This window comes from Monopterus albus, unplaced genomic scaffold (genome assembly GCF_001952655.1).
Source record: "Monopterus albus unplaced genomic scaffold, M_albus_1.0 scaffold140.1, whole genome shotgun sequence".
Taxonomy (NCBI): domain Eukaryota; kingdom Metazoa; phylum Chordata; class Actinopteri; order Synbranchiformes; family Synbranchidae; genus Monopterus; species Monopterus albus.
Window position 1 is genome coordinate 295666 of NW_018128020.1, and position 15110 is coordinate 310775.

A 15110-nucleotide genomic window follows, 5' to 3' on the forward strand; every position below is an offset into this window, starting at 1 on the left:
CACAGTCTTCAGATGGATGCATTTTTGGCCCCATTAGTTATGTCTGGTTTAAGACTTCCAAAGAAGTAATAAGGTGTTCCTATTGGCCATAGTGGCTAATAAAGAGAGTAATGTTGCCGCTTTCCTTTACAGTGTCCATAAATAATTCTGCAGGAGGATTGTGTGAATGTTGTTTTTTCTCAGGCAAGGACAAGTGAGGTCACATCAGACTGGTTGACACTTAACATAGAGTTTGGAAACTTTGTGTATTGCAGTCAACAAAACATCATCAAGCAATGAAAAACAGACATGATAAAAGCTGTTGGACAATTGAGAGTCCTTGCTGCAAGGAATATTTGTCATTGGAAACAACCAAGCATAAATTTAAAATAGATGTTGAGATTAGTGCTGATCATGGCAGGTTGTCATGGAAGTCAGTTTCAATCCCAATCAAACCACCAGCAGACTGTAACAATAGTACTGATCTGGGACTTAACTGAACCATGGATTAAAGACCCCATGTGATGAGGGCTCAGGCCAATGCTGACATGAACTCTGACCAAAACAAAATGCTGCTTAAACTAAACCACACAATTGTTCCTAGCTCTTTAGTGTGAATATCAGCAGAGGCAGGCATGGCATCAGTGGTCTGCATACAGTATTTGTCTTCACAGCATATCCTTATCCTTAATCATCTTAACAGAGACACAGGACGTTTACACCGTGATAACATAGAGGGTAGATAGGGCCAACTTTGACTTGACTTTGGAGACAGAGGAGACAGATAGACAAGTGCACCCACAAATGGAAACAACAAAGGGCAACTGAGATAGAGAAGACTAAACAACTGCACAACAGCGCAACAAAAGCAACAGTGAGGTGTTCCCTGGACTTGTTTCAGTCTACAGAATTTATCAGCCTGAATCCCTTATAAGCTCACATTTTCCAACAGGAAGCAAAACAACAACACAAGCACAGATTAATTAGAATTGTGAAAATCTGTGGTGGCAAGCTGTTGGTGTGCAGTCATCAAAGCAATGGAGAAAAGACCTAATGATGTAGAACAACAAACTTGCTGCTTGGTCCCAATGTGCCCACATGACTAGGCACCTATGTCCCTGGTTGGCACATTAACTGTCTAGTTTGGCTCCATTTGGCTTAGTGACCCAGGAGCTGTTGGAGCAGTAAGCAAACTCCACTGGCCACTGTGTCACTGCAGCACATGCTTCAGACCAGACAGGGGGAAAACTCTTTAGCTTTCACTTCATGACATAGACTGTGACCTTACTGAACAGTCAGTGTTACCACTGCTGTGATATTTTATACTCAAAAGGATGCATTGTTTTAAGTATATTCTCCTTAACCGTAGTCAAAGTTATTGTGCATGTTTCCACCATGTCTTCACTCCCATCTTGCTTTCATTCAACTGTGTAATCTTCAAGTGTTCATATTTCATCACCTCCCAGCAGCTGGTAGTTTTGACTGCATGAGCTTTTGCAAGGTAATATGTCACCTTTCAAGGTATACATGATTTCTAAAGCCTTACATCATGCTTGTCTGCAAGCATGAACACTGTAAACTCCCTGTAAAATGCAATACATTTCATCTGATAGTTGTACTTGTACCAAGTGTAGTTGAGGGGTTCAGTGGTATTTTAAAAATGTTTTGCCACAGGAAATGCACACTTCCATAATCAGAAATTAAGAGATACTGCATATTTCACAGACATCAATGAGTGCCAATTGCCTGGAATCTGTAAGAATGCTGAATGTCTCAACACCAAAGGAAGCTACAGGTGCACATGTAAACCAGGCTACATGTTAGATGCCGCCAGGAGTCACTGTGTCTGTAAGTATTGCTTATTTTCTTTGAATCATAACCCAAGGTGACACTTTTGTTATGCATTGCTTTGTCTGATTTGATGGATACATCGCCTTTCTTCTCAGCGGACAAAGCAGTGTCTGACCAGAGGGCACTGTGCTACCGATCAGTATCAGCAGGCGCATGCTCTCTGCCACTTGCTCAACACATCACCAAGCAGATCTGCTGCTGCAGCCGAGTGGGCAAGTCTTGGGGACCTGGGTGTGAGCGCTGTCCTTTACCAGGATCAGGTAAAGACAACAAAGGTTACCATGTACTCCTTCTGCATGTGTCCCAGTTCTCCTCAAGATCTACCTTGTCATCAATCTGCAAACTTAACTGCCCATATCTGGTTTTTACTGTACTTGCTGAAAAAACGATTTGCTGGGCTAAATGCTTTTGCAGATACAAGAATGTCACATGTAATCTTATGCAAGAGCTGCCACACAGTCACCATCCTGCTCCCTGCCAGGCATGTAGAGCGGATCAAAATAACCAAGTATGTTTGGAGTGGAAAAGGACCAAAAACATAACAGTTTTCATATTTTGGAGGTTACATAATAGTGGGAGTCAGTTTTGTGTTATCATTCCAACCCTCAGAGAGAAACCCTACTAATAGACAGGCAAAGCTTCACAGCAGAAGTAAATAGCTTGGTCAAGTGAAACGTGGGAAGTTGTTGTCATCTTTTTTCATACTGTACTGATCTAATCTTCAAAGTCTCTGAGAGAACCAGTCTGGTTTTATGGAATATCTGCACTAGCCAGTAATTCATTCAGATTGTCACAGATCAGATATCACAGGAGCCCATGGTGCTTCTCAGCCAGGACTGACACAGTACACAGACATAATGTACAGCCTCGGATTTGTATGTCCTGACAAGCTGTTAGAGCCACGAACAAAGCAGCTAAGCCCATTACTTGTGTGTCAGTTATAGGATCATTCCATTTACTTCTCTAATGTGGCTCCTAATCATATACATGTATAGCTGCATGTCCCTTCACTTTAAATTCATTATTCAGTAGGCTATCATATTCATGTTTCCTGCATTTACACAAGCATTTACAGTGACCGCATATCTGTCATTACTTGCATCTCTATTCCAGACCTTTCTGGAATAGAGTTGCTGCTTTCAGGTCAGGTAGGGGACACAGTACTTTTCAACTGTAATGGATTCACCATCGCTGAAGATTTTTGGGCTCAGTCACACAGCAGTGTAGTCTCTCTCTTTTTATCTATCAGCCAATCCTCTATTCGTTTCTCACTGACATGCCGCTACACAAAAGAGTTCAAAGGTCAGTTTATATTACATGATCCTCTACTTCCCCCTCTGCCATGGTTGTGTCTGTTTGTTTGCACACATCTCCCAATCTCTTCAAATCCCTTCACTGGTAGCAGCTGTCACTGGCCTGCCAGCTAGCTAGCTCAGCGGCAACAACTGAAACCCGACCCCCTTATTCACAGCACACAGTAAGGCACAGCGTGCTCAAGATAACAGTATTACACGATGGCTTATGGTATCGCTGTAAATATCAAATAGAAATATGAGCCACAATTACACTCTGGTAGTGTTTTATGTTAGCCTTAGGAGCCCAAGAGCACCATACGGAGTCACTGTTTTCTATTGTTCATTGATTGCTGCTCTGCTTCCTACTCTGCAGAACATTTCAAGGAGATCTGCCCAGTTGGTCATGGATATACATACTCGCGCTCTGATGTGCAGATTTCTCTCAGACAGCTGGAGGAAGATGATCTGCAGAGCACAGGAGTATCATGGGAGGAGCCTCCGTCCCAGCCTTCACTGTGGCCCAGCTGGCCACAGTTCCCCAGCTACCCACAGACACCACAAGTACCGCAGTACCCTGAGGTGCCACAAGTACCCCATTATCCTCTGACGCCACAGCTGCCTCTCCATCCCTCACACCCAGCCAGAGAGGCATCTAAACAGCCAGAAGGTGAGAATAAAATAGCCGGTCCGTTGACATTTAGCTTGGTAAATGTTTACTTTGAATGATAAAGAGGTGAATAGTTGTTCTGTATGTATTCTGCACATGAATGTTTTTACTACAATCCATGGCATAAACATTGCAGGGCAGCTGAGTGATTGCACAATGGTTCCCCCCCCCAACACGATATAAATGGATTAGCCATTTTATAAAGAATGCAAACATCAACAGGATGTTTTGAGCTCTGTAAATAAATGCTTGATCCAGCACTGAACATATTCATGTTGATGTTCAGCATCCATCAAAGTGAAACCCCTGTCATTATCACAGCAGTACACACAAGTTAATCCAATCGTCCATACGTCTAAATCCTCAGGATTTTCTGTAACTGTATCTTCCCGATTTAATAATGCTTGTGAGATCTTTTATTGGCACAGCCATGACATTTTGATTTATATGAGGAGACAATTCTCTAAATATTTAGGGATTTTTGTCTCCATTATCAGAGCTTTTTATGTCTTCACTTGTCTTTGCATTTTTCCTTGGCTAGTACTCTGTACCATTTTTCACATAGAACCTTCTCTGACTGGCTTAAAGGATAAAATTTTGTTTTATTGGAAATGAAGACCTCCACAGCTGCAACACAAGTGACTAACAAGAACATGTTTTTTTGTCTTTGTATGTTGTTTGTAGTCCATAATGATTCTTGTTAGTATGAAGAGAATGTCAAGTTTTGCTACTGATAAACTTTTCCTTTTCTTTTTTTCTCATGGTAGATGTGGAAATTCTGAGCCCGGTACGTTCTCCCTCCCTGTCATCCTCTTGGCACATGCCTTTGAAATGTTTATCTTAGAATAATATGTTCTAGCTATCTGTGCTAGAGGGTTTGTTATGATTATATAATTTATTTGGACCATATTTTGGAAGATACACAAACCTAATTAGCACTGAATATGACAAGAGCAGATATACAGTATGAACACGAATATTGTGATGAAAAAGTAACCCAGTTTTTTTTTTTGACAAGTAATATCTGCTTTTTTTTTCTAGCCAGCTGTTGTGACTGACTCACCACTGAACTATCCAGGTATTGTTTTCTTGACTTTCCTAACACATTTCATATAATGCTACTTGTTCAACAACTGTTTAATGTAGTTTGATGTAGCTTCTATAGGCTGAAGGATCAACAGTAGTTTCAGTCAGACATAGCTGATGTGATGTGTTATCTACAGTATAAATTGCTCACACCAGCGGCAGACTCACTTCATGACTGCTCTGTTCTCACACGAGTGAAAATATTGACATTAAAATCTGAAGGCTGGTCATTTTTATACAGCTGTGCAGTGAATGATAGCTGAAGCTGGAATGGTGGAGAACACAAGCAGTGAATGATAATTTAATCTGTGACAGTGTTAGTGGTGCTTTGTAATCACACCCACTCACTTCCTTGATCCCTTTCCATAGAAATGTCTCCAGACTCTGGCATCATCAACCTGAGGCCAGATTCAAAGGACACAACTCAAACAGACTCAGCCACAGGTAGAGTACATATTACAGTATATTACATGTGTCAGACGCTGGTATTTCCTTGAAACACTGGATACAAATCTAAAATCACCAGGTGGGTGTGGAGCTGTACCGTAGGACACCCACACACAAGAGGAGTATGAAGCTGAACTCTGTTTTTTATGCCCTCTGTCATCTGCTGGCAGACAGCAGCACACCTTATGAGGCATTTTTGTGGGCTTACCCACTGTTAAGCTGGGGAAAGCTTATATTACGCTTTTATTTGACCCTTTTTCTCAAAGCCAAGTTGGCTTGAAGATGCTGCAAAGAACAGAGGGTGAGAGAACAAGAAACCAAGAAAGAGGGGGCCCCTTGCAAATGGAAGAAAACATTGTGAAAGTGTTTTGATGATAGAGAGAGTGAGAGGAAGGCTAATACAACCCTATAGAAAAGGAGTAGTAGTAGTAATAGACATACAGTACACAGGGGTTAAGTTCAGTTTTCATTTTTCACCATAGTTGTTGGAAGGAAAAAGACAAGAACAACATTAATGTCAGACTCTACTGTGCATGACCTGTTTTTCACCGACCCCTTTGTAAATGCTCCATACCACCTGTTAGAACAATACAGCGCTGTAAAACCTGATCTTCTATCCAAGACTCCACCTATGAAACAGCTAGATGGGTTCCCATGGAGCACAACATGTGCTAGTGGAATGCTTTTTAATTTTTTTTACTGTGTCTGTCATAAATCATACTTGCCTGCTTTCAGTAACGGCTGTCCACATCTCTGTGGCTTTTCAGGTATTGACAAGTGTGTCACCATCCCCACCATATGTGGTCATGGAAAATGTATTCCCGTGCAGACCGGCTACACCTGCCAGTGTGAACTCGGCTTCAAGCTCAGTGCACTGCAGACCAACTGCATTGGTAAGTAAAGCAACAATGGGAGAGAGAGGGAGCTGGAATAAGACAGGGGTAAAGGTGGGACATTCCAAAAGAAGAAATGGCAAACAAACACACACATGTTTACACCAGAGGCCACAGTGGCTCTGTCTATCATCATCTCAGTGCAAGCAAATCTTCAACACCAAACATTACATGGCACAGAAGCCTTGAGAAATTGAGCAAGCCAAAATGAAAATGATCCATTTGTTTATATTGACTTGTTCCGTGATGCCTGACAACAGCATACACGTCGTCCAAAGAGCTGCCACGGTGCTATGATTCCTTACCTCATGGTGGAGGCCTTGGACGCAGCTTCTGCTCCATTTGGTTGGGCTCAGGCCCATCACTGAGGAACCCCTGTATGGTAGAGGAGCTCCACAGTCAGGGCGTGCACTGGAACTGTAATGTAATGTTGCATCCAACTTCTTCTTCTACTCTCCTTCTCTGTCTTTACCTTCTTCCTTTGTATCCAATCACAGATGTGAATGAGTGTGACGAGGACCCGTGTGAGGGGAAGGGCCGCTGTATAAACAGCTATGGCTCCTACACATGTCAGTGCCACAGCGGTTATAGCCAGGTGATCACCCAGAACAGGAAGTTCTGTCAAGGTGAGGCACAGCCTGAGTGACAGCAAGAAAAATAGTGGATGACGTTAGCTTACTGATTCTCCTTCATAGCACTGCAAGTTCTTGTCTGTCAGTGTTGCTCATTTAAAAAGCACCCTGCCCTATTTAAGGTTGTGAAACACACTAGTGACTCTCTTTTCTTTTTCAATCAAACTGGCAGACATTAATGAGTGCAGCATGCCCAACAAGTGCCAGAATGGAAAATGTGTCAACACAGATGGATCTTACACATGTGAATGTAATAGTGGCTACACCAAGTCTTGGAGAGGCCTCTGTGAAGGTTGACACTACACCTACACACACATAATCAAGTTCATATACCAGCACAGTCCTAGCCACATCTACTGGCTTGCTGCCATGAGTTAATGTATAGCTCAGTAACAACACACATTTATTTTCCTCCAGATGAAGCCAGAAAGAAAGCTCTGCTCACTTCTGCCCCTGCATCTTCTTTCTTTCATGCATGTGTGCACACTGTCTTAGTAACATTTAATCCAAATGATTGTTTTCATGTCCAACCTTCTCAATGAGCAGATGTAGATGAGTGCAGAGACCCTAGCTCCTGTCCCAGCGGTGTCTGCGTCAACACTCTTGGCTCCTTCCAGTGCCAGGACTGCAGCCCGGGGTTCAGGCCTGCTGGTGAAAGATGTGTGGGTAAGACAAGCAGCAGAACCACCACCACTACCCAAACTCCTAAGGGTTTCTCTGACCGCTTTATGCAAAGAAGTTGGGTTTCCGTCTTAGCTTCCTGTATTAGGTAACATTTACGTAGACAGAGCTGCTGCTGAGGGTTGGCCATCACCAAAATTATCCAAGGCGACATGGCAGTGAGCTGCACCACTAAAGACCTGCTGACAGCCGGTGATGCAGTCCAGCTGACCTAACAGCACAAGCTGAATTAGTTTCTCAGAATTGCAACTATTGCTAAAAGAGACATGTGCAACATATACATAAAATAACTTGTTTTTTATCCTTCAAATGACTTTATATTGACTGTTTTATGTCCTGTGTGGATCACACCTGGGCCCACATGAGAGAACCAACACCACAGTGATGATGGCTATAGGCCAATCAGAACAATCCATCCTCTCTCTTCATTCAGTCTTTCCATGTGCAGTATATCAGCTCCTCCACCCAGCAGCCTCTGCATATCCCTGATATTGTTTAAACACATCCACAGTATTATGCTAATCTTTTGATATCACCAGCCTCCATAAAAGGATTGTATATAATACTTCAATTTAGGAGAGTCCAAATATTTTCTCTTGGCCACAACCTTAAACAAACAGCATATTATTGTTGGAGAGCGCTGGCCACCCTACTGTTGGGCCCAGAGGAGGCCAGTGAGACTTTATTAGCATTGCTGGGCTAGGTGAGAGGACAGAGCATTCACATGAGATGTATGAGAAGGTCAGAGGGTCAATTCCCCACATTGAAGGGGTCATGCCATGCAAACAAATGCTCCCACACACCCACAGTGTTGCCAAGGTTCACTGTATGCAGATTATTAGATTTGAATACACAGATGGCTGACAAACTACACTTGGTGTGTGTTAAAGCTAACACACTAGAAGCTCCCAGCCTGAAAGTGCCCCTGTTACATAACAGCCTGACTAGTGTTGCTTACCACATCCCCTCTTTATGACCTTGCACCCCTATAATTTCTTTAAAAACCTAAGCTCGTGCAGTGTGAATTCTAGAAATGTTAAAAAAAAAACAGAACTAGGATGGAAAATATGGAAATGAGTTTTACTAGTGCTTCAGAGTTCTTCCTAATCTACCCTATTTCTCAGTAACTCTGATGACTGATACCCTTATTTCAAAGTCTCATGATTTCCTTGCCTCCAAAGAAAACATCACTTCAGCTACTTTCTGTTTGTCAGTCCACTAATATTATTCATACTGTGTAAATATGTCGTGCATAAATAGTAGCTTAGAAGAACCCTGCAAATGAGGGAGAACACTAGAGATAAATATTTTATTCAGAACATGCACCCAGGCAGGGTTAGCAGGCTAGCAGTATACATCTGGCACTGTGGGAGTCATATAAAACAGGCAACTGGAGTGCTGGGTTTCCAGTATTTGCTTCAGTCAATTGACCGTAGCTCAGCAGTTTGGGCCCAGTTGGCCAAATCGTGGATAAGCCTAATTGCTGGTGTGATAGAGAAAATAGCTCGCCCTTGGCCTGAAAAGGGATTGCTTTGTCAGGGCTTATCAGGGATGCCTGAGCGATGATTGCTGAAACAAAGCACTGGACCACACTGACCTGTGTCTGGCAGCGCCCATGGCCAGGCAAACAAAACCCAGTCTGTGACTCTCTCGCTGGGTTTTCACTGAGAGTTCACGATCGCTCCTCAGTAATGTCCTCCTTTGTTGACAAAATGCTTTTCCTTCCTTTCCCACCTTTCCCTTCCACTTTTTAATGTCCTTTTTAATGTCCTTGTCTCCTCACATAATCAGACTTCACTTTTCTACTCATACCTTCATGAAACATGAAAAACCTGCCGTTAAATAAATTCCACTATAAAATTTTATTTCTGAATGGGTTTTTCCACTAATATTATTACTGGGTCTGCTGTTCTGACTCATGAAGTGGAAAAGACAGCTACTGCCACAAATATTAAAAGGCCTTCATGAATGAGACTTCGGTCTGTGCACTGTTGTGTACAAAATGAAGCATAATACTATTTGCCATCATATTGTACTCTAATTGTGCTGTGAGTGTTGGCTATACTGCTATAACATGCTTTCAAAGCTCTTTTTCTCTATTTTAAATTTTTGTTTAATGCTGTTTCCTGCTACAAAGACTACCTGCGACAATAGATGCAGGTAGTCCTTTCTCCAGGTTTGAAGATGTCTGTTTCTGAATTTTCTGCCTTAGCCCTGATTCGAAGAAGGTAAACTTTGTGGGCTTTAGAATATTTAACGAATGCATTTACAAAGTTCAGCATCAGTGTTTCTTTCCTTGTTGCAGCTGTTTCATTTTCAGTTTCTACAAAAAGAACTCCTGTACTTTCCAATAAAGAATCAGTCAATGTTGCGATTACCGCAAATGGGATTCCACTCACTTTCAATATACTGGGTTGGCCACACAACTCTCAGAGGGCAAAACCTGGAAAATCCAAATCTAGAATTACTGTAAATGAGATCTGGTGTTTGTTTTTGTTTTTTTTTTGTCATTTTTTGAACTGACCCATTAATTGCACTGTGTAATCAAGACAGGTTAAAGTAGCTAAAATCAGATCTTTTCTGATCCTTTCTGTTCTCAGATGTAAACGAGTGCTTGGACAAAATGGTGTGCGGTCATGGTAGGTGTGTCAACACAGAGGGTTCCTATAGGTGCAACTGTTTCCAAGGCTACCAACTCTCACCGGAAAACATTTGCCAAGGTAACAGTCAGTCAAAAGATCAACCAGATGATGTTAATGTTCCGTATCAAAGTAACATGAATAGTTCTCCACAGTGCTACTACAGAAGCCATGCGGCACCACTGAGGGTTTTTAAAATGGTTACAAAGAGTTACCAGTTGTCTTTATTTTCTGAGGCCCCCTTTTTTCCCTCTGTATCTTTCCTCCAGATGTGGATGAGTGCGAGCTCCTGGGAGTCTGTCTCCATGGCCACTGTGTCAATCTGGACGGCACCCACAAATGCACCTGTAACCATGGTTACCAAGTCACTTCAGACAGCAAAGCTTGTGAAGGTCTGCGAAGGATTATCTAGAGTTGTTGGGTGTAACTCATCACTGCATACTTCTATGGGGCGCCGAATGTAAAAATAGCACACTGGTTATCTCACATTTAGCTGAATGTGACAACAAGTTTTCTCATATTTAGATAAATGTGACAAAGTCTAAATGTAAATGTTAAATGTAAATGTTAAATGTTGAATGTAAATGTTAAATGTTGAATGTAAATGTTAAATGTTAAATGTTGAATGTAAATGTTAAATGTTAAATGTTAAATGTAAACGTTAAACATAAATGTAAATGTAAATGCAAATGAAAATGTAAATGTAAATGTAAATGTCTCGCCAAATGTAAAACTGAATATTTAGTAGCTCCACAGCCTTGCCCTATTACAGCACAGCACACAGCCCCTCCCCTGAAGCTGAACTCGAATCAGCGATGTTGTCTCAAAGACCTCAAACACAGCCTCGCCCACACCTGACTCTAGGTTTGAGGTCTTTGAGTCAGCGATGATGTGAAGGCATGAAATCTGCTACCTAATGATTCACAGTAAACTACAGTTTTGGACAAACACTGATAGAGACTGATAATTTGTCTTCCCACTTGTGGTGAATTTGGTCTTTTTGTGTCCAGATGTGAATGAGTGTACCCTGGGAGACATGTGTCTAGGTGGGGTGTGTGTCAACACAGAGGGATCCTACACCTGCACCAGATGTAAAGCTGGCTACAGGGTCTCTCAGGACCGGAAAAGGTGTGAAGGTATGTAAATCTGTTCTCTAGTTGTGCTTCTCATTCAGTAAAATCATTAGTACTGTTACAACTTTCTGAACTCCTTTGCTGTGCAACTGAATTCCCTCCATATTCATTTTTATAGTAATGTCCAAGCATGTCTGTGCTGGTGTGTTTCACTCAGATATTGATGAGTGCCAGTTCCTGTCTACCTGTGCCAATGGAATCTGTCTAAACTCAGAAGGATCTTACACCTGTGAGACCTGCCCTAAAGGATACAGGGTCTCATATGGTGGGGAACTCTGTGAAGGTTGGTTTAGTCAACACCCCTCATCTAAATGGACCAGGCTCTAAGACTTGCTAGTGAAAAGTGCTTCTTGCATTTCATCACGAATCTACGGATTTTCTCCTGGCTGTAGAGCCATCCCAGTCCTTCAGCGACTGCCTAACAGTGTGTTATTTCACACCAGATATTGATGAGTGTGCGCTACCCACCACATGCCCCCAGGGAACATGTACAAACACTGAGGGTTCCTTTATATGTATCATCTGTCAGCACGGTTTCAGAGTCTCTGAGGACAGACAGAAGTGTGAAGGTGAGTCTTTTGGCTATGGTTGTGATGCACTGTGCTTTGCTATGTTTGTATACTGTAGCAGAGGTGTGTATGCCTTCCTTTTCCATTAAAACATGCTAGGCCATGCTTTAAGAGTGAACATATCGTTCTGCTGAACATGTTTCCCAGCTGGTTCAGGTCGGACATAAACATCATCAGGTGTGACAGTGTGGACCAAAAGCCCCTTCTTCTTGGCTTAATATCCCAAAATACTCCTTCTAGACATCACATCATAGCTGGATCATGGAGCTCTCTGCCTCTGGCACTGCTCATTACTTCTTGCTCAATACAGTGAAACATCATCTCTCAAAAAAAACAAGATGATGTCAGGCAAATGTCCTGCAGATAACTCTGCTAAAAAGACAGAGGTGTCGACGCAAGTAATTTCTTGTTCCAGTGATTACTGATCTAACTGATTACAACTGGCAGGCTTTATTTTATTTGAAGCCAGAGATGGTAATCTGTGGGCTGATGTGTCTATGTATTTATGTCCAGATGTGGATGAGTGCTTGGTGGCTAACATGTGCCCTGGCCAGCTGTGCTTGAACACCCCAGGATCCTACAATTGCAGGAGCTGTGGAGCCGGCCTGCAGCTGACTGTGGATGGTTACATTTGTGAAGGTAAAGCTTCCCTGTATTTATTTACATGTTTAGAACAGTTTAAGCTGTCACTATTGTAAACACTGGACCAAAGATACAGTTGAGCACAGTAAAAGAGGATTGCATTAGACCCAGAGCATGATTACAGAAAATCTTTACAGTACTCAGTAATTTGTCATGACATGATTTATGAGATCAATGCAGTGGAGCGGCTGCTTTGATGAATTCAGGGAGGTTAGCTCTGTCATGACCTCATGGGAAACAGAAAAGGAATGATTATTTGAATGGATTCGAACATGGCCTCAGTTAGTCATAAATACTGTGCCTTGTTTTTGAATGGAATTGTGGATCTACCCTGAGAGGAAGATCCTCCACTGTTATGTGTCGTTGCACTGATTGTACAAATCAAATCTAAGTCTGTGTCTAATAGGATTTTAATGAATGTCTCTTATGCCATGGAAAACATTATGGACTTAATATGAAATGAAGTCAGCCACTCCCCTGTTCCCCATGTACTGCATTAAGTTTCCCTGTTGAACTCGTTCTGCTCACTTAAAGGTAAAATGGATCTGCCTCATTGACTTAACAATGGCCCGCACTATGTCCTCTGTTAGAAACACCATCTGTACCAGCTCGAGAAATTTCCAGTGATCACATAACAGTGAGCCTGTGACTGTTTATAGTGCAATAATTATATGCCACTTGTAATTGCTTGCTGTTTTGGATTCAAACACTTCTCTTTGACTTTGCTATGAAATATTTTTAACAGATAAGATAGGGAACTTTAAAAAAAGGACTTTGCTTAAGATGATAACCTATAGCTAACCTTTTCTGCTTCTGTTGTCTATCAGACATTGATGAGTGCCAGACCCCAGGTGTGTGCCCCACAGGTGTTTGCACCAACACAGAAGGCTCCTTTTCCTGCATGGCCTGTGACCCAGGCTTCACACTGGCACCCAGTGGGCTCTCATGTGAAGGTAATAACACAGTGAATTGCTCACTGTGGTTTTAGGTTTATGATATCTATGTAATTATTTTCACAGTCATCTGTTCCAGTACAGTGTGACCTAGTATAGTAAGAACAAGTCGTTATTTGCTGATGTAGATGATGTATGACTTTTATGACAAATCCACTGTGGTTTGGAATCTTTTCATCCAAATGAGAAAACTTGGACAAATTTGAAGCAAAACCCAGTGTGAATGGGTCATACTGATGACATCTCTATATGTGTCAATACAGATGTGAATGAATGCAAGGAGCCTGTTACGTGTCTGCGAGGCCAGTGCACCAACACCATCGGTTCCTATAGCTGCTCTTGCCCCAGTGGTCTGGAGTTGGCGGATGACATGTCCTGCAGAGGTTTATACACACATATGCCCTGTGGATCATCTGACACCTAAAATATACCATTGGCAGTTAAACGTTTCCCGTGGCTTACCTCATGCATGTGTATATTTGGCCTTGTGTGTGACAGATATCAATGAGTGTTTAACTATCGTGGGGATCTGTGGAGAAGGAGACTGTCTAAACACTGAGGGCTCCTACACATGCGTCTGTCCTAATGGATATACCACCATCGATGAAAGGGCTGGCTGCCAAGGCACTGTAACACACTGCACCATAAACACTAATGGCAAAGAAAAGTCATTTTTCTCATGATTTTATTGGCTTTGTGAAATTGGGTGAGGCAGAGTCAAAACTGGAGAAAGCTAGTAATAATGTAATAATTGTTTTTAGCACAAATCAATTTACAGTAACCTTGGTGGGCCTTACAGGCAGGCTGACTGAGGATCCTCATCATTCTGCTCTGGGTGCTGAGGCCAGGCCTGAGACCCCTGGCATGGGTGCTCAGTCAGGCCTCTCTGTGTAACTGGCCATGGCCTCAAATATGTCTGCTCACTTACTCTCAACTTGGACATCAGTTTGATGTTATTCCAGCCGCACCCAGTGTCATAGCAATGAGGGGAAAAATGTAGCCTGATCATCAGCAAAGGTACAGGTTTCTTTTCACCAGATTGGTGCATTTGCTATCAAAATACACAAAATAATTCTAGCAAGGATGTTGGAGTTGGATCACTGTTATTTCTGGTGTGTCTTGCAAGTAAGAGGTGAAATTAAGTAAACAGATGTTTGCCCTGTCATGATATGAGGCAGGTAGGTTTGGATCTCTGGGTCAGTCCTCCACTGAGACTTTTGCATCGGAACACCTTAGATATCACCCACATACTCTGAGAAAAACTGCCCAGCCAGCATTAGATTCTTTGGCTGCACAACAAATCTAATTATCCTATAAATCTGTAGTCATCATATATTTTCTTGCAGTTGTGCATACAATGCTGACACAGTGAAACTCAGAGGGAGGTGAAGCAGGGATGAAAGTGTGTGAATTTATGGCAATGAAAAATTTTGTCATGTGGGGCCAAAATGATGCTTGCCCTTGCCCAGACCAGTGTTTCAGAAAAATGGAGCGTACGTAATAAAGGGCTGATAGCAGACTGAAACGCATCGAAATTTTATTCCAGTCATCAGATTGTGATATAGCCTTGCTCCATCTTTCGACAAAGGCAGAGCTGTCCGTTCACACATTAATATGTGTTTAATCATAGGTTGCAGAAGGAA

At 42.2% G+C, this 15110-nt stretch overlaps 1 protein-coding gene across 3 annotated transcripts in view; it reads left to right on the top strand.

Moving 5' to 3' along the window:
* The window catches only part of LOC109967967 (latent-transforming growth factor beta-binding protein 2), an 84018-nt gene that overhangs the window by 50316 nt on the left and 18592 nt on the right, over window positions 1-15110 (top strand). For 2 of the 3 annotated variants that reach the window (XM_020613910.1, XM_020613911.1), the window contains exons 11-29: window positions 1705-1827; window positions 1926-2090; window positions 3499-3792; window positions 4560-4579; window positions 4834-4870; window positions 5248-5322; window positions 6093-6218; window positions 6716-6844; window positions 7023-7142; window positions 7397-7516; window positions 10132-10251; window positions 10440-10562; window positions 11181-11306; window positions 11461-11586; window positions 11747-11872; window positions 12386-12511; window positions 13342-13467; window positions 13731-13850; window positions 13966-14091. In XM_020613910.1, coding sequence (XP_020469566.1) covers window positions 1705-1827; window positions 1926-2090; window positions 3499-3792; window positions 4560-4579; window positions 4834-4870; window positions 5248-5322; window positions 6093-6218; window positions 6716-6844; window positions 7023-7142; window positions 7397-7516; window positions 10132-10251; window positions 10440-10562; window positions 11181-11306; window positions 11461-11586; window positions 11747-11872; window positions 12386-12511; window positions 13342-13467; window positions 13731-13850; window positions 13966-14091 — 2328 coding nt within the window. The remainder of the gene's footprint in view (window positions 1-1704; window positions 1828-1925; window positions 2091-3498; window positions 3793-4559; window positions 4580-4833; window positions 4871-5247; window positions 5323-6092; window positions 6219-6715; window positions 6845-7022; window positions 7143-7396; window positions 7517-10131; window positions 10252-10439; window positions 10563-11180; window positions 11307-11460; window positions 11587-11746; window positions 11873-12385; window positions 12512-13341; window positions 13468-13730; window positions 13851-13965; window positions 14092-15110) is intronic. The other variant, XM_020613912.1, reaches the window with a different exon arrangement.